Source organism: Mya arenaria, chromosome 1, assembly GCF_026914265.1.
Source record: "Mya arenaria isolate MELC-2E11 chromosome 1, ASM2691426v1".
NCBI lineage: Eukaryota > Metazoa > Mollusca > Bivalvia > Myida > Myidae > Mya > Mya arenaria.
The window spans coordinates 43,355,341-43,376,796 of record NC_069122.1 but is presented as its reverse complement, the minus strand read 5'-3'; the positions used below and the strand labels follow the sequence as shown (position 1 = coordinate 43,376,796).

The 21,456-nt window shown below is 35.2% G+C and overlaps 1 protein-coding gene across 1 annotated transcript; it reads right to left on the bottom strand.

The window, feature by feature from the left end:
- Window positions 1–1,239: 1,239 nt before the first annotated feature.
- Window positions 1,240–14,791, bottom strand: LOC128226737 (ras-like GTP-binding protein rhoA). The gene is made up of 5 exons (XM_052936798.1): window positions 14,179–14,791; window positions 9,028–9,118; window positions 4,986–5,095; window positions 4,073–4,207; window positions 1,240–3,813 (listed from the first exon to the last, which is right to left on the bottom strand). Exons 1-5 carry the CDS (start codon window positions 14,296–14,298, stop codon window positions 3,568–3,570), a joined length of 702 nt encoding a protein of 233 aa, XP_052792758.1. The 5' UTR covers window positions 14,299–14,791; the 3' UTR covers window positions 1,240–3,567.
- Between the last annotated feature and the right edge of the window lie 6,665 nt (window positions 14,792–21,456).

Below are 21,456 nucleotides of genomic sequence, written 5' to 3'. Positions count from 1 at the left end.
ACTGGTGGGTCGTAAAATATTTACAATGATCAGCTATCGTCTCATAAGGTAGAAATACCGTATTTTCTGCACCTTTCTTTCAAATTAAACATGGTATCCTAATAAGAACCATTGTTTTCAATGTGTAGTCATCCCTTTCGGTGAATTTAAACAATTGTATGTATTGTGGTTCATCTTATCTCTATACATTAATGTCGTTTGGTATGTTCTGCCATTAACCTTACCAAGTTATGTGCATTTAGCAATGAAAAAAATAAAGTCATGTATATATATAAAAAAAAAATCCAGGAGAATCGATTTACAAAAACTGTCATGAAAATCTTCGATCAGCAAATTTTCTGAATGAACAATCTTTCGACATTTTAGTGAATGTCTTTCTCTAATCGCATACCCGGGCCTGGTATTGTGAAGATAAGCTTTGATAGACAGCCGGAGAGATAGGGCAAGTATATTTAGATTTATGGGTATATTTTATGTTTAATTTATGTAGGGCCTGACGTATTCCCTTTTGATAGTTTTACGATAAACCCACTCCCCAAACCAGCGATAAACCCCTCCCCAAACCAGCGATAAACCTACTCCCCAAACCAGCGATATTCTCGAGGCAACCAAAGCGCCAGTTTACCCTTCCCTAGCGGACAGATTGATTTATATTATCTCCGTCACCATTGTATTTTTATATAAATGTATGATTTCTTAAATATGTTTTATCTGAGCTATTTCTTAAATAAAAGCATTAAACACGAACGCTACAATGAATTTTACACACATATGCTGAAGCTTATTCAACTTTTCGCATTGCCTTACGAACGTTTTCGTCCATTTGGAACCCTTTTTTCAACTTAAAATAAATGTGAACAAAAGATCTCTTTTTAAATATCATCATCATCAGCATCATCCACCACCACCACCACCATCATCATCATCATCATCATCATCATCATCATCATCATCATCATCATCATCATCATCACCACCATCATCACCATCATCATTATAAAACCATCATCATCGTCATTGTTGTCATCATCATCAGCATCATCATCCACCACCACCACCACCACCACCACCACCACCATCATCATCATCATCACCACCACCATCATCATCATCATCATCATCATCATTATAAAACCATCATCATCGTCATTGTCGTCACCATCATCATCATCATCATCATCATTATCATGTAGATGTTTTAATTCCAGAAGTGGTTGAACATAAACAACAAAATAACAGTGTTCTCTCTGCAATTTATTTCTATCACAGTTTTTCTATGTTTTTATTCATATTTTTCATTTTTAAGCAACTCAATATTGTACATACATATGGTATCAAATATGGTATCAATTTTCAAAAATATACATTTTTTGGCATATAAAGGCAAAATTTCAAGAAACACAACAGGAATGTCTTTATGCTATGCATACAATGTAATAAGCAAACACTTTAATAAAGTTGCATGAATGTCATTCAAAAAGACCAATCAGCTACTTAACTGCTTTGTTACATTTAAATAAATAGTAATAATACTTTTGGCAATAAAATAAAACATGTGCTATGTACAAAAATGAGCAATATGCATAAAACGGTTAGACGTTATCGCATGAAAATGACAAGTTCAAATGTTATCTTAAATATCTGTGACGTCATGAGACCCGTGGAGGAAAAAGTGACGTCTTCATTTCTGCTTTAATGTTTCGTGTCAATCGGAACACCACGGTCATTATCCAACAGGATTGACTATCTCGAAGCTTACTTAACTTATTAAAAAATTTCCAATACATTTTAAATGTACTAAACTCAAAGCTTCTTTTTAAGTCTTATTTTAGGACAAATACATTATTTATATATGCTTTACTTAACTCTGCCTTGTCATTTACTACGTTAAATGTAAATAGGTACAGCACTGTGATGAATTACCTTCCGATTTCAATGAAGCATATTGCACTATGAGGTTTTAGATTTAAATAACAAACAGTTCCATTCAAACTCAATAAATAACAGCAAACACGCAAACAATTGGGAACATACAAACCATGGTATTTAAGGCTTAGCCAAAACTGCTTATTAGACAAGCCGTTAGCTATATTTACTTACTTAACAAGCAATCAAACATGTTTCAATACGCGGAAAAATAATAGTTGAAAAAAAAACCTGACTAAAATCTATACCAAATAAAAAAATCTACGGAAATTACAGTGAAAGAAATTATTTAAAACATAACTATTTGTTAAAAGAAAATTACATTATGGAAGAACTTCTCTGCATGGGGTTGTTCAATATTAAGAATAGTATGGGTAACTATTAGCCTCGTTTTGAACAAACACACCTGATAATAGCTAAATCATCAATGGCGTAAAGCTATCATTGAAAATAAAGCACAAAGCAGGATAGGCCAACGTGGTGTCAAATTGCTAAATACATTTGCAACAGTTTTTTTACATCTACAATATGGAAAGTTTGAGGGGGAAGTTTCACTCCTTCAAAATTGTTTGTTCTATTAGCAGCTAAACTTGAGCGCGGGTGCTCGTTAGTCAACCTAGGATACAGTTTTAAATATAATACTTAAACAAATGGATACGTCATCTATGGCTAACAATAACCACCTTAGGCTAACAACAATCGTTCGATTGTTCTGTTTTTATGAATGAAAGTAATAACAGTGTACAAATGGATTGCATTTAAGTCAATAAATATACAAAAACAAAACAATGCACAATGATTATTTTCAGTTAAAGCCTTGCAATTGGAGGCAATAATGACTAGACCGACACAACTTATATGGCACAGTTGCGTCAAAATAATTATTAATAGTAGTTAAAGTGTAGACAAATGGCAATAAATCGGTACCCAAACACTAGGCTAAGCCAAAAGCGAGCGTTAATGTCCAAAAGTAATCTCATCTCATTAATTTTATGTTCACTGCACACCGTCATATTGAATTAACCACCCGAATAAAACTCAATGGAAACGCGGTTAAAAACCTCAAATGACCCTTCATTCATCAATTTCCACCCGACGAACGACCGTACAATTTAATGAAATCATTTTTTCATCAGCTTAGATCAAATGCACGACTTATCAACTTATATTTCAATTTTCCATACTGATTTCTTTATCTTGTAGATACCAACCTACACACGCAGGTGTTATATTAAAATTCTTAACTTTTGCAATAACGAAATTTGTCATTGACAAATCAAACTTGAAAAACACCTCCTCCCAAACTAAGTTATTTTAACTCTCGTTTCGCATAAAGGCGAAACTCCTATTCCTGGTATGGATTGAAGCCATCGTATACGTTAAACTGGCACCATGAACATTAACGTTAAGGTGATAGTTTATGACGCCAAACCCACCATATGGCATGACAGACCATGTCATAAATCCTGACACCACATGTTAACAGGAAAATGGTCCCAATGCATAGCGTATTTGTATCATGACGTTCTCTTGTTGATCAATGCGCCCCATTTGATGGTAAGTTAAAACATCAGCGTTTTAGTCATAACGCCCCCGTTTTAGTCAAAACGGCACCGCTTTAGTCAAAACGTCCCAACAGTATCACATTATGGCACAGCCTTTTTTCGACTCTTTTTTGATGGCACTCTTCGCCTCTCCCATGCTGCTAGTGTTCTTTTTCCGGAATGACTTACGACGCTGTCCGTCCGATTCGCCCGCGTGCATTTGTTTAGTGCCGACAGACGACAGAGCCGCAACTTCAAGAACATCTCTGACGCTGCTTTCTGATGTTTTGGCTGACGTCTCCGAGTATACAAGAGCGTCAATGTCCTTCGCGGTTTTTAGTCCCTAAAACGTAAAAAGAAATTGTTATAATTATTACTTTATGAAGTATGGCAGGTAAAATGGACAAACGCTGGGCATTGTGTAAGTTAAAACATCATGAATATAATTTGTAATCAACATGTGTTTACTTCAATAAATATAGAACCTGTGTTTGTGAGCAAAGCAAACTTTGGTACAAAAGATACAATTTTGTTTTTTCCTCAAAATCACTGACTGAAAGTTTTCACTTCTATTACAGAAAAGAACAGAAAATAACTCTTACTTGTTCGTACGTTACTGGCGCAAGATTACTTCGGGTTAACTTGGCAATGACGTCATCGTTTGTGCGCATGTCATTGCCGCATCCTACGACGATGATTGGTGCATTTGGACAGTGCTCTCGAATTTCCGGTAACCACTGTTAACGGAAAATGAAATAATATTCAGTCAGAGAATAAATACAAGAATTCAAAACATTTAATAATGAACAATGATATACTTTATCACTATATCAGCTGTTTTAAAATAACCGTTGTGAGCCTTTTGTTTAAAAATGTTTATAACGTGTGCATTACTTCACAGTATATTTTTCACAATTGTAATTCCAAATGCAAGATAAGATATATGGTTAGTGCGTGATTGTTTTTCTCTCAACAAAACTAGATATAAATGAAATAGGAGGAAGGTTTTCACCGACTTCTGTTTGAAAATAAATTTACCGAACGAGCAAAAGATATCATCAAGTACGGATGACAATGGCCTAACTAGATAATTGTGTTAGCTGAACAAATTACAATTGAACTCATGAGACGAATCAACTGTATGTTTTCAACAAAAGGACTAGATATAACTCCAAGTTGTTTTGTAAACATTAGAGGGGAGGGGGGGGGGGGGGGGGTCGACGGGGTAATTATCCAAATAAATGGCATTTTCAAACTATTTAGTAATATTCCGTGTTTGAGATTTGTATTTAGAGGTGAAAGGGTTTATGGATGAAAAAGTGTATCCTGATTTAAGAGGAATCTGTTTGGGGGAGCATTGGGAAGTACAGTGGATTGAATTCCTGGTAAAGTTAATCCTGATTTTTGAGGGAGGTTGTTGTTCTCGCTCTTTTGTCTTATTACTTTTTTAGCCTTTTCTTGTGTGTGTGTGGGGGGGAGCATTGAGAATTAGTGGATTGAGTTTAGAAAACTCACCTTGGTAACAATATTGTGTAGGGAGTCAGGGTTGCCAATGGAGAAACAAGCTAGTACGAGATCCGCCCCCGTATATGACACCGGCCGCACTCGGTCATATCCGGAATCACCTGCAAATATAAAGAACAATTAACGGTTATTATTCGTAATGTGATCGTATCTTTTCGGTAAATTCCGGGATTGGTCCTTTTTTCATGATACCCAGCGCGCTCGTTAATCGCACGGGACGTTGACGGGGCTTTATGTAAATACGAATTCAGAATTAAAATGAAATTGTTTTAAATGCTTTTGCATCATAACCTACAGCCTATAAATTCGTCTATCGGCCTGACCTAATCGTGCTTTAGAATTTGACCGACATGACGTCATCATGTTGTTCCCCAATCACAATCGTGTAAAATATGTTCAAGCCACGAATACAAAACGAATGCATGTACATGTACGATGTAATTCGTGCCTGCAAATATTTAGTCAAAGGCATATTTAGCTTTCAGTTTATTTTCCGGCTTGTACATTCAGTATGACATGTTCAGTGTCTTTTTACGACATTCTAGATGATTTAGGAGTTTCGATTTCGATTTCAAATATAACATTTCATGTCACGGTGGTTTGTATTTCAAATAATCAAAATCATTCTTTAACTATTGTTAAGTTGGTTTGAAAGATTAAGACAAACCTCTCGCCAATAGATCTAGCGTGATAAAATTCCAGTGCAATACTTTTGATATATTTTTGGCAGCCATAATAAATGAATGATCTTATTTGAATATATGCAAATTAGGTGCTTTGATAATGTATCAATCATAGCTCGGCGGTAAATTATGGAATGTCGATGATCTTGCTTGAACTAATAAGCGCCTGCACAACATTGATTAAATCAAGGAAGAACGAGAACGCGACTAAGATTACGCGATTAATCGCGGATTATACGAATATTAAATCATTGTGTGTCGATATATATTTTAATCCAATTTTCACCAAATTAGACAGTGGTCTGCTGCCTTTATTGGATTAGCAAATTTAACCATTAAATGCGATTAAGCAAAAGCCCCGCACCTTTTTAAATATTTATACCCGTTTCCATGCCTTCGAATGATGACGACCGGAGACGTTTTCCTCAAAACTGATAACCGCATAGTTTGGCGTGTCTTTTGGAATTGTGCTTATTGCAAAGTCTGCAGGATAAAACCGTATAACAGGCTTGACAATCAACCAAACCCGCCACATTCCTTATGAAGGAATTTTGGCAAAATAGTTTTAATATAAGTTTCTTGTCAACCTAGCACCTATTGTTGGAGGAAAGAATTCGGAAGATCTCCGCCAACTATTTGCCACAAATGCCCCTAATCTGTCCTTAAAACAAAGACCTTTACAACAATAGTCTTCGACCGTGCATTGATCAAAAAGGCTTGCCGTCTTAAAATGTTGGCACTGATTTCGTTTATCTGTCACACCTGCAAAATTGCGCGACCTTAATTTTTGACCCTCGAGCCCAAAAGCCCATACCATAAATTCCATGAAGTTAATCGCCCAATAAGCCGTCCGCCATTCCAGACTTTTAGAGTTTGGTTCCAAATTCAGCCCGATAAGAAGTGATTTAAGTTCAAGAGGGTGTTGTGTTACAAAAATAGACAAAGCATGCTTACAAACTACTGCTGACTGGGCATCAACAATGCAGGAAACCCCATTTATTTAATTGCTGTGCAGGAAAAAAGTCTGCGACTGAACCGCATAACACGAATGTCCTATACAAGTCAAAGTCGTTTGAACCCAAAGACCATGCATACAGTTTCAAACAGTAAGCCATACTTATTAGGCTAAATTGCTTGAAATGCCTTACATTTGTATTCATCAAACCTTTTGGCTGTAATCTCTCACTACGTCCATTATGGGGGTTATTTTTGCTAAAACGGTACCATTATTTGAGACATTATTATTGGGTTGTGATTATGGCAAAAAATACTAACCCACGATGGGGTAGAACATTAAGATCAGTACAAAAATCATCGTAAGGATGCTATCAGGGTAGACAGACGTTTATACCTGCACGGTGAGATAAGCAAAGATTCCAATGAATTAGGAGATACCTCCAAACACATATTTTGCGATGATTTATTTGGATTCTGAACCCGCTCGAGCGCCCATGCGTCCGTGGGAATGCATCACATCAGTGTGCATTGGATGATAATGGTAAAGCGTTAAGTGTGCATGGAAATCAAGATAAAGGTGGACTAAAAACAACATAGACAGCTGATAAGCCCAGGTGGGATATCTTTACCCCATATCCGCTGCTGATATGGCCAGTATGTGGCCGTTAACTACTAATTTCAACAACCATTCGATCGAGAAAATAATATTGAATCGTTAACATGCAAATATGGAGTGATACAAAGATGTGCTTATAAGCTCAGCCTTTAATATTGCAAACACTACGCATATCGAAGAAAGATTTTAACTAAAAATAAAAGAAATCCATCAGGAGATATACCGAAGAGAGTGAAGTACAGAAATAGCCAAACAGTGGTCCCAGGATAGATGGTTATCAGTATGAGTATCTTCAGATGGTGCTTATTAAACGTATGTGCGCTAATATTATGCTTGTAATTACATAGCAACAAAAAAGAACACGGGAGACATTTACTTTCGGATTATATCTATCAAAACTGTCTGTATATTGTCTGATAGTGTTGCCTGATAGTGTTCCCGAAATATGCATGTTTTTTATCCAACCACACCTTTGCTTGCAATTGGTCAGGCTCGGCTACTTTCGTAAAACCGTCTCCAAACCGATACGATCACGCTAGGTTATTTTCGGAAGCATATCCGAGCTTGACGAAGATGGTCGAGTTGTTACGATTGCTTGGCCCAAAAATGTTCGGTGTCAACAAATCGAAACTTTTATGAATGATGTCCCAGACAGGAGAAAGAGAATCCATTTAAATTTGTGGGAGGCCAGATAAAGCGAAACAAATAAATAACCTTTAATTGTGATACTTCAGCGTTGCTGTGAAAGTCGAATTAAGCACGAGATGTCTCCGCCATTTTTGTATAAAAATTGGATACAAATCAGAACACAGTGTGTGGGGTCGAATACTTCCACGCGATATATCTATTCATGCAAATACTTCAATATATTTTCACATAGGAAATAGCTTTATTTTATATTGATATAAGGTCACAATTTGTTTGTTACTACCCCGCATACCGATGTCATTTGCTAAAAAATACCTGACACCGATTTTAAAGATTCGATTCATTTTATACCATATTATCGCTCCTGATAATGTCTCATTTCTGTTAACAATTATTCGGTCTTCTTAAGCAATTCTTTATAAATGTCCACAATAATGTATAGGAAAACCATGTTTAACTAATTACTTGGTATTAAATGCAAATATCATTGAATATGCAGATAATAAACTGCGGTTCATATTTCACAAACCACAGAGGAATGTACCGTACAAGCATTGAAAAGCATCGGGCTGTTTGTTTGAGAAAGAATTTATAATTTTGATATAAATCTTGATATATCGTCATTAAATATTGTATAAATTGACGATAATGATAACTCCAAAGGAGGGTCTTACAAGGAAATTATAGCTATGGGTCAAAGAAAACTGGCAACCAACAAAAACAACGACAAGACCGGCATGCAGACAGAAAACAATAAAGAAACAAACATACTTACATACAAGAAACCACCGTCTAAATCAAAGGAGATCGTCACATAGCTTGGACACTGTAATAGGGTCATTCATTCCGTTGATATTGTTTAAAAAGTAATACTATGTATATTTTTTTCCAGTAAAATTCTTCGATGATTGTATTGAAATGTCATATTATTACTTTCTAAACAACATCAAAGGACTGAAGGGCCATATTCTAGTGTCCAAGCTATGTGACGATCACCTTTGAAATAGACAGTGTTTTTTGTTGATTTTGTAGGTTAGTTTGTATGTTTCTTTATTGTTGTTCTGTCTGCATTTCTTGTCGTTGTTTTTGCTGTTTGTCATTTTTCTTGCTATGTGACTATATGAATTACCTGAAGTGTCCCATATAGAGAGGTGTATTCTGTAGGTAGCAGACACCTGGTATGTGGTGTTGTATGTATCGAACCCAGTCGCTGTGTACGTCTGAAAATATAGGAAAACACGATTTTGAAATATGTAAACATACAGGCAAAAATTGATGTACATGAATTAAGCCCTTTCATTCAATAAGTGTCATTTCTATCAGAATGATACACAACTCATACTGCATTCGGAATAACTCGGCCATTTTCCAGCCATCAAAATTTGACTTTTGGATAAACAAGCCCGAATTCATATACTATTCAATCCTTGACATCAATTTTTTTAACAAGCCCTGCTATATAAAATTCAAAATTTGAGCAAGCCCGGAATACGTGACCAGTGCAGGGCTTGCGGGCTTGTGTTACCTTCAACCGCTGATTTGCCATCGAAAACAACTTCAAAGATATATATATATATATATATAAAGACAGCGCACGCTGTTAGTATTACGGATATTTTTAAATATAAGGACAGCGCACGCTTTTAGTATTACGGATATTTTTAGAAGTGTGATTGACTGAATAATACTTCCATTCTCATCCGGTGCAATTGTGAAATGTAAGCATCAACCGCAACGAACGTTATATCCCCCCTTTTAATACACAGGAAGACTTTTGTCATATTAGTGAATGAAGTGAGCTAGTCGCTCGACTTACGCCCTTTTACAATAAAATCATCATGGGAATACAAGTCCTAACCGCAAGAACCCGTGATACTTAAACCGCACTTAAGATTCCAATGAAATCTCCGCCTACAATATTTGCTGTTCAAACATGGCAAATTTTACGAACCATTTACGACACTCGAAGCAAAACAGTGAATTAAAGGAATGCTTTTCATGATACCGGGTTTCGAAACGGTTCGGTTGCCCTTATTGATGGTTTTCAAGGTCATCCAGGACTACAGAACTACATCAATGAATTTTTCTAAAGTCACAATCTTCTTCAGCGTCTATAAAAAGGTTTGCATCATTGAATATTGCACGCACATGTTGGTACGACCGGATACGGATATTTGCAAGACATAATTAAGTTATAATCCCGTACCGTACAGATGGCTTTTATACTCTTACGAAGATAACTAGATTTCTCATTAAGTAGTGCATTACAAAAAGATGTTTTTGATAAACAGGCATTTTATTGCTCCTTCCGAATAACGAAATAATTTCAGATTTATGGTTTTCCATTATTGTCATGGAATTGACAGACAAACATCGTAAACGAAACATTTCATTTTCATACATAATTCAGGCTCTGCAGTTCATATTTTGAGTCAGAAACCTCTGAACTCGGGTCCACTTTCTATTCGATCAAAGATAAACTTGAGTCTTTACAATTATAAAAGGACGCCTCTGAGAATGAACGCTATTTTAAACCCACCCATTGAATGAAAAAGTCTGTGGTCTACTTTCTTGTCTAATTTAATAATTTCCCCCCATTTATTGAAATATATCCCGCGTATTAGCACCAGTTTCGACAGCTTTCTATATAATCTATAAAACATTTATTAAAATTGCCCTGTTAAGAATCTCAAACCCTCGGTACTTTTATCGCACTAGCTAATTTATTTAAGGCATTCTTTTGAGTCTTCTATCATTTGCACAGAGCGACAAAGCGGAATTAATGTAACCAGCGCAATAAACCATAACATAAACATAGTCCGGATTTCGGCAATGCCGACCAAAGATTAATCAAACATTTAAAGAAACTTAAAATGGCGATATAACTAAAATAGAGATGTTGAAATAGAATTATGATTCAGTATACAAAAATAAACAATGCACAAAGTTTCAAAAAAACAAAACAGAACTATTTTTTAAAGAAATTCATGGAAAAGTGAGGTACAATGATGGAACATGCTGACATTCACGGGAAACGAGATTGAACGGACTTTCATTGGTGGCAAAAGAAATACTTATAATCAACTGTCAACCACATAAAAGAAATGCTCATTATTTCATAATACAATGTACGTTGATTTATCCACACCCTTAAGATCCCTACACCAGATGATATATACGGAAACATACCTAACCGATGTCAGAGTGAACCTACTACCTAAACAATAGTAAACTGTATTACCCCGGGGAACATTTTTGTTACCAGACATTAAAATTGATTTTTATGACATAACACCGTTTCCGTGATGACAGACGATTTGTTTTTCTGTAATTATCTTAGCAATAATTTTGACACTGTACTTGTCTTTTGTATAGAAATGTCTTTTCAGCGATCGTTATCTGTCAATGATATTTATATATTCACATGAATTCAGCAATCATAAGAAACAATGACAACAGTTTAAGTCAATAAAATTAATGCGTACTTATAAACACGTTATTTTTAAAGCCAATATCACTGCCCATAACTAGATTATAATTGCACAATATATTGTCTGTGCCTTTATTACTGAATGATATATTAGATGAGTATCAAATAACAGTCGAACCCCGTTGCCTCGAACTCGCTTGGCTCGATTTCCTCGACGGCTCGAACTGGATATAAAATCCCCATTTCTTTATACTAAATGTAAGTATTCCCGCTTGGCTCGATATCCCCGAGGCTCGAGGTAATTTCGCCGGTCCCTGGGATTTCGAGCCAACGAGGTTCAACCGTAGTGAATTATGATATAGGATATTTATATATATATACATATAAAAACACGGTCGTAAGAAGTACGTGCGTTGTAACTTTATACTGGTATTACAAATATAAATATCAGAAAACCCTTATAACTTTATAACACTGGATTTGTGGTGTTTTGTTAGGGGTTTTTTTCTCTCAGATTTGACATTTTCTCTTATCAAACAGCCGGTGGCATTTTGGAAATTCGGTGGCATTTATGTGCCTACGGAAGTGTTGTCATGGCTTATTTTAAGCTGATATTCACATGTGGAGTCCACGTGTTACTGTCCGTCTGACGTGTATGTCTCCTTTTTTGTATGGTATTTATTTCAAGGATAATTTGAAAAAAAATGTATGTCCTCTATTTGTATTAACATGTATTCCATTCATATATTATTATGGTGTAATGCATTCGGTGATGTTTGATTAAATGAACAATTCTAATTGGCCGACAAAATTATTATAAAAGATTTAAAATGTGACACTTCTTTACCTGCTTCAAAAAAAATAAATAAGATGAGATATAAAACACGTGGGAGTTTATACCGACACTTCAGACAAGTATTTGATATGTAAATTATTGTCATACTTCGCCGACAATCGTATGCATTTGTGAATCCGCTTGTCGAATAAATCCTTTCAGAAACTGGTTTATTTCATCTTTATAAAAGCGAATGAGTAGCTATTAAACTGTGTTGCATCATCTCCTATATAAGGAAAACGTATCCGCCCTGGTCTATACCTAAAATATGTTTAATTTATAGTAATTGTGTCATCTTAAATCAGAGTACTACCTTACAAGTTAACAATATAGCTTTGTGTCTTTTTTGTAAGATAATTAAACCTAGCCTCGAACTTTAATTCTTAAATTTTATACAGCGGTCCAAAATCGATGTTAGAAACTTCGAAATGAATAATAATTTATGTTTTCCTATGACAATTTTTTGTGAAGTATTCGTTGCAAAGATTGGCCCATATTTCAGGACAGAAAAAAACATGTACATTCTTATTTATCATGAAAATAATTGTATTATCATCATTTTAGATATCGAACGCGTCTATCTTTACATGAAGATGTGGACTGCTATCTTCACTCGTCGGGTTTGAAACTCATGTCTGGCCAATGATGATAAGATTAAATTCAAAGTGGAGAAAAGTAACCGTACAATTGTTGAAATGTTTCGTTTACTAGTACGATAATAAAGAATATTCGAGAACTGTTCGTATTTTTATTGATCAAAGTATATTTAAAGCTTAAATACATGCTTTTCAACACAGCACGACTTTCAGATAATATGCTAAAAAAACCTAATACCTACATTGTGTCACCAAAAATCGGCCTTTGACAATTTAGTTAAGCGAGGAGCTATCAAGAAACAAGCTTATTTGTGAGTCGGAGATTCTTCAAGTCTTAATTACACTTGAAAGGCTTAGATACCGACTTCGGCCATTTAATGTTTTTTCCTGGCTTGCAATAAAGGCTTGAGCAATGTTTTAATGAAGATCATAAGGCTAATTATGAAATAAACAAAGTGTTATGTTTAAATACTTTTATTTATCTTTAAATATGACCATTTCAGAGGCCCGCTTCAGTTAAGAAATTATTTAAGATGTTTAATGAATACCGGCCACGCACATTATTCTTTTTTATATATATGGCTATACATCACTGAGAAAGTTGATCTATGATGTATGAAGACACAATGTCATGTGCACGTACATTATGTATCACTTAAAATTCTGTTCAGAAAATATTTTAATTGCATCAAGGAATGTTGCTTTAATATTAATATCGTGGTATGAACATATTTAGTCTGAGTGTGATTTCTCATTCTAATTATGATATAATACTTTATAACGTTGTATTGGAACATCAAATCGCGCATGGAATTCATGATGTTATAAAACAAAGTTATCACCATAGGAATTAAATAAATTAACAAAGGAGTATGCATATAGCATGCACGTTGTGAATTATGTCTTGAACAATTGTAGCATATTTAATAACATGTGTTGGCGTTTCTTCCGTGAACAATTTCAAGATAGTTTCCGCCAATTATTAATGACGTCTTAAGTAATGCTATTTAAGTTAAAATGATTTTATCAAAATGTTTGTTCAAATGTCCTCACATACAAAGTGAATACTTGATCAGCCGTCGATATATCTTTTACCTTGACAAATGACATGGGCAGGGATATTGATTTGTGAATATATATTTTTAGAACACTTGTGAATGTTCGGCGTTTTTAGCTTATAGAATGATAAATTCGCAATGTGTGTGCGCGTTGGTGTTTGTGGAGGGGGACTTATAAGGAGATTCACTTTACAAGCAAATCGGAATCCGTTTTCGAATTGTAATCATATAAATTTAACAACGAAATTCATAAAATCCCTAAAAGAATCAGTGTTTTAAACTGACAGGGCGTCGACCGACGGAGCCCTGGGTTCAAGTTGGTTTGGGGAGGTCCTATAAATGAAACTTATAGTTTACTTACATCTGTATACGAGCTATTGATGTATCTCTCTATAAGTGTAGTTTTGCCGCACCCACAATCTCCAACCACTACGAGCTTCGTCTTCACTTCCGTTTCCGGCCCTCCGTCCTTCTGTCCCATCCTCAAAATGGTCACTACAGTCTTATTTTATGGGGGGTAGGGGGAATGTGCCACTTCACTCAATGAAGCGTCTAGAAGGTCTTTATTGTCCGATTTTGATGTTCACATAAACGTATTTATGTTTTTCGTAGAAAACAACTCACAGGTTAAAATACCATACTGTAGAAAGTAATAGTCACAAAATATCTTCGTTGTATAGACGCCGTTAAAACTAGATGTTTATTAATATCCGTTATCAAAATTTCCCTGTCTAGTCCGTGAATCGAAATTTAGTCCGTTCAGTAGAAACTCTGACTTCCTTATGGTTATTATATTAATACCACGCTTGTCATATACTTACAATTCACAATCCCATTAGCTTAAGTTACAAATTGTGCACGTTTTCTTAAAACCGCAAATCTTCGTATTCTTTAACGTGATACTAACCCTTCGATAAATCCATTCGAACTAATTCAACATACCTTGCTTGCTTAAGCGTGAGAATATTACCTGTGAATACAGGATTGTCTCAATGAAATACCACGTGCGATGTTTCTACCAATCGCTGATGTTATCTGTACGCATGCGCAAACAATATCGTCTGCGGCTAAAAAACTGAATGAAAAGTCGAATGCAGGTGAGCTATATAAAGGTGGGTTATTACATGGGATTGAAGCGTCTACTTTGACATTCGGTTTAGAATTTATATTAGGATTGTCATCAAACAATATTTCAGGTTATCCTGCATGGCAATACTATATCAGCTAGATATATAATATAAATTAGAAAAAAAAATGAAATGTAAGTAAATTTAGGTCCGGTAGCAACGAAAGTTGAAAGTACGCCTTAAAAATCGTACGACAACCGGTGGAAAACCAGACGAGACTATCTCTGATGATTGTGCAATGTCTATACTGATAGCTGAGGATAACGTGTTTATCAAGCTAATCTCTGAACATTTTTGCAGCCATTTCATGCATTTGTTAATTGAAGTAAATTCGTAATCCCAGAATGGGATACCAACATTCATGGAAATGGGTAAGCCTAAAAAAGCACCTAAACCCGGATAAACATTTATATACAAAGAAATGTATATTATTCAAGTTATGCAGTCTTATATTACGAGTTACCAGACATTTCGCAAAAATAAGCTCATTCACAGACTAAAAAAAGTAAAAAAATGTTGACAAAACAAATAATCTGTTAGAGTGCAGCTTTAAGACTGTGAGTAAAACTCAAGAAGTGAAGAGCATAATTATGAATTTCCTTTAAAACTTTATATAAAACAGGTTTTTTTTATTTTACAAACCTTATATATAGTTGGCTTTTTCGATGAATCGGTTGAGCCATTGCAAAGAACCATGTTTTAAGGATGGCCTTGTAATAATATATTTCAAGTTATTGTGCAATTCATGAAATCCCAGACATGACGGTACGGGTGATTTTGATATATTTATACATACACGTACTTGATATATTTATACATACACGAACTTGATAAAAAATGATGAAATACCGAAACATGCATTGTCCAGATAACTTAACTTGAACATTTGAGATGATACAGTGTATTAGATTTTATTTTTCCAACTATAATGACAGAATATGGTGTGGTATGAACTCTATTATTGTGGAAAGGAGAAAACAAAAAAATAGTATTTTGAACCTGCATGATCCATACAAAAATATGGCATGTTCACGAAACTATATTGTATTATTAAACGAAATAAATGTACGGAAATCTACACGTTTTACACGTACCCGCCCTATTCATTTTCACGTATCCGAACCTATACGATTTGACGTACCCGTATCTATTCATTTTACAAATATACACATCTATATGTTTTACACGTATGCGAACCTAAATGTAAAAAAGTACCCGAACCCATACGTTATGCACGTATCCGAACCTATTTGAGTTCACGTACCCGAACCAATCCGTTTTCACAAACCCGAACCTAAACGCTATACACGGACCCGAACCTATACGTTTTACACGTATGCAAACATTTACGTTATACACGTACCCGAACCTAAACGCTATACACGGACCCGAACCTATACGTTTTACACGGACCCGAACCTATACGTTATACACGTACCCGAATACATGCATGCGGCAAAACTACACTTATAAAGAGATACATCAAAAGTTCGTATACAGATGTAAGTAAACTATATGTTTCATGTATATGACCTCCCCACACCAAAACCAAGAGCTCCGTCGGTCGACTCCCTGTTTTTAAACGTTAAAACAGGCTCAGAGGGATTTTATGAATTTCGTTGTTAAACATATGGTTACAATTCGAAAACGGATTCCGGTTTGCATGTACTGTGAATCTCCTTATAACCCCCCCCCCCCCCTCATCCACCCCTGCACAAACACCAACGCGCGCAAACATTGCGAATTTATCATTCTACAAACTAAAAACGCCGAAAATTTACAAGTGTTCTAAAAAATATATTCACAAATCAATATCCCTGCCCATGTCATTTGTCAAGGTAAAAGATATATCGACGACTGATCAAATATTCACTTTGTATGTGAGGACATTTGAACAAACATTTTGATATATTCATTTTAACTTAAATAGCATTACTTAAGACGTCATTAATAAAACCGAACTTTATTGGCGGAAACTGTCTTGAAATTGTTCACGGAAGAAACGCCAACACATGTTATTAAATATGCTACAATTGTTCCAGACATAATTCACAACGTGTATGGTATATGCGTACTTTTTTGTTTATTTATTTAATTCCTATGGTGATAACTTTGTTTTATAACATCAAGAATTCTATGCGCGATTTGATGTTCCAATGCAACGTTATAAAGTATTATATCATAATTAGAATGCGAAATCACACTCACAGACTAAATATGTGCATACCACGATATTAATATTAAAGCAACATTCTTTGATGCAATTAAAATATTTTCTGAACAGAATTTTAAGTGATACATAATGTACGTGCACATGACATTGTGTCTTCAAACATCATAGATCAACTTACTCGGTGTTGTATAGCCATATATATAAAAAAGAGTAATGTGCGTGGCCGGTATTCATTAAGCATTTCTTAACTAAAGTGGGTCTCTAACATGGTCAAATTTAAAGATAAATAAAAGTGTTTTAACATAACACTTTGTTTATTTCATAATTAGCCTTATGATCTTCATTAAAACATGGCTCAAGCCTTTATTGCAAGCCAGGAAAAAAACATTAGATGGCCGAAGTCGGTATCTAAGCCTTTCAAGTGTAATTAAGACTTGAGGAATCTCCGACTCACAAATAAGCTTGTTTCTTGATAGCTCCTCGCTTAACTAAATTGTCAAAGGCCGATTTTTGGTAACACAATGTAAGTATTAGTGTTTTTTTAGCATATTATCTGAAAGTCGTGCTGTGTTGAAAAGCATGTCACATATAGATTCGTGTGTATACCACATAGGTTCATGCACATACATTTTAGGTTTGTGTATTTACCACGTATGTACCTATATATATACCGTATTGATTCGTGTGAATACTATGTAGGTTCGTGTATATACCATATAGATTCGTGTATATACCATATAGGTCCGTGTTAATACTTATACGCTCGTATACCACAAAATTTCCTGTACATACAACACATATTTGTCTACATTTACCAAATAGATTCGTGTCAACCAACGTACAGATTCATGAATAAACCATATAGGTACGCTTATTTACCATAATCATAAGACTGTGAATTTGCCGTAGAGATTCGCGTACATGTATAACGTGTATAACGTATAGATTCATATACGTGCAAAACGTATATGTTCTGGTACGTGTATAACGTATAAGTCCGTGTAAGTGTATAACGTTTAGGTTCGGGTACATACGTATATAACGTATAGGTCCGTGGACGTGTATAACGTATAGGTTTGGGTACGTGCATAGCGTATAGGTTCGCGTACGTGAATAACGTATAAGTTTGCTTATGAGTATAGCGTAAAGGTTCGTGTACGTGTATAATGTATAGATTCGGTAACGTGTATAACGTATAGGTTCGGGTACGTGTAAAACGTATAGGTTCGGGTACGTGTCAACCGTTTAAGTTCGCATACGTGTAAAACGTATAGGTTTGTGTACGTGTAAAACGTTTAAGTTCGAGTAAGTATAAAACGTATATGTTCGGGTACGTGTAAAACGTTTAAGTTTGCGTACATGTTAAACGTATAGGTTCGGGTACGTTTATAACGTATAGGTTCGGGTACGTGTATAACGTATAGGTTTGCCTACGTGTAAAATGTATAGATGTCACTCTCTTACACAAATGCGGTGAATGTAAGCACTTTTGCTTAAAAACTTACAACCTCTCCCAAAATTACAAATTAATCTTAATTGTTTATATATTTCATAAAACATTCTTCAATAACCTGTCTCTATGATGGATTGGGTCCGATCTTTCCTGTAAATACAGAGGATCCCGACTCGATGCATTCTGTTTTTGAAGCCGTTTTTGGTTTGGTTTGTAATTAACTAAATTACTTTTTTGATGAAAGCTTTATGAAATTAAGATGTTCTTATGAAATGTTAAATTCAACAGGTTAACAAAAACATTTTTTATGCATTTACTTGGATAAAATATTAAGATAACTTAAATGTTCCAGTGTGCATCATTTTGCAGTTAATGTGCAATTATTAAGTTTGTGTTTTGTTGTAATGTTGTTGTTTTTTTCGTTTAGTTGTTAAAAGACAGAAAGGGGTTATGGAAATTTACTTTCTGTTGCAAAAAGCATGTATATAGCATCACACGTACTGAATCCAGGTTTAACCATTTAAATGCTCGTGATACTTTGTATAAATAATGTATTCCTTACTGATATTATGAACTTTCGATTATTGTTCGATAGTAAATCGAAATGCTTGGTCCGATTCGATTTGATTATCGATAGTAATTGGAGTCCGATTTTCAAACACTAGTAAATAGTACTAAATACAGGAGCCTATCAGGTACATATACGAATCTATAGGGTAAATACACGAGCCTGTAAGGTACATATACGAATCTATAGGGTAAATACACGACCCTATCAGGTACATATACGAATCTATAGGGTAAATACACGAGCCTGTAAGGTACATACACGAATCTATAGGGTAAATTCACGAGCCTGTAAGGTACATACACGAATCTATAGGGTAAATACACGAGCCTGTAAGGTACATACACGAATCTATAGGGTAAATACACGAGCCTGTAAGGTACATATACGAATCTATAGGGTAAATACACGAGCCTATCAGGTACATACACGAATCTATAGGGTAAATACACGAGCCTATCAGGTACATACACGAATCTATAGGGTAAATACACGAGCCTGTCAGGTACATACACGAATCTATAGGGTAAATACACGAGCCTGTCAGGTACATACACGAATCTATAGGGTAAATACACGAGCCTGTCAGGTACATACACGAATCTATAGGGTAAATACACGAGCCTGTCAGGTACATACACGAATCTATAGGGTAAATACACGAGCCTGTAAGGTACATACACGAATCTATAGGGTAAATACACGAGCCTGTAAGGTACATACACGAATCTATAGGGTAAATACACGAGCCTGTAAGGTACATACACGAATCTATAGGGTAAATACACGAGCCTGTAAGGTACATACACGAATCTATAGGGTAAATACACGAGCCTGTAAGGTACATACACGAATCTATAGGGTAAATACACGAGCCTGTTCGAACCTATACGGTATATATTCGAACCTCTGTCAAATGTACACAAACTTGTATGATACATAAATACACGATTCTATGTGGTACAATTGTATATATACACGAACCTGTATGGTATATACACGAGTGTACGGGGTATATACACAAACCTTAGTGGGATATACATGTACAAGAACATATGTGGGATATACACAAACCTATATGCTACATATATACACGAATATTTGTGGTATATACACGAACCTACAGGGAAAAACAGGAACCTATATGGAATATACATGAACATAATTGCAGTATAAACAAACCTATGCGCAGTATGCACGGATCTGTGAAATACACGAACCTTTTTTGAAAATACACGACGCTGTGTGCAGTATACATAGACCTATGTGGAAAATACACGAATCTATGTTAAATATACACGAACATACAGGACGCATTCTCATTCATCAGAGGTTCGATCGTGATCAATCTAACGCATAGTATCACCACTCTGGTGAACGAGAATGACAGGACGTTGACACGCAAACATGGGGAACGTTTACAGACTCCAGGTTCAGGTTGGTATTTAAAATGTTGGCAATTTCATTGTTATCTAATATGTTAAAGATAAAACAAAATTACCAATTACTTAACATTGTATAGTTTATGTGTAAAGCAATAATACCGACTAAGTATTTTTAATAGTTTTCGATTTAATCATTGAGTATGGAGTATTTGGCCCTTAAGTTATGTTTAAAGGCCTAGTTTAATCCTTCTATAAGTGACCCCTCCAAAACAAAGTGTATTGTACACAACAAAAACACACACAAAAACGTGTATTGTACAAAAACTCTGTGTATTGATCTTAATCTTAAAATCTAATTGCCAAATTGTCTTATCAGATCTCTGATCTGAATATCCTGCTGTGCAGATTTGGATGTTTTATTATAGAAATGAACCTTAAATGGCCCTGAGCCAAGAAAACAAATAAACAGAAAATTGGCCCCTACTGTGACATCAGTGCATTTAGCAGGAGATGCACAGCAGGGGATGGTCATGCCAAACATTCCTTAAACTAGACTTTTAAAGATGGTTAGTATGTACTTGCACAAATAAATGGATTTATGCGACGCATTCTTTTGTGTAAGTGGTCAACATAATATGTGTCTAATGAGAAGGCAGTATTTCTCAAGTTTTTTGTATATTTAGTTTTTCTGACATGCAGCGACCTTTATTTTAATCAGGTGAAGCGGGGATTGTTAGCAGTGGCTTGCCAAATAAGTGGGGTAGTGGGTACAAACTGTTATGTAGACCACACAAAAAACCCGTAAATATTCAGTTAGTAGGTACTTACGAAAAAAATAAGGTCATGCGACTGCCTTTGAAATGAGGGACATGCGAAATCATTTAATTGGATGCTATCGCACGACTCTCTTTTTCTCTGACAACATAGATAAGC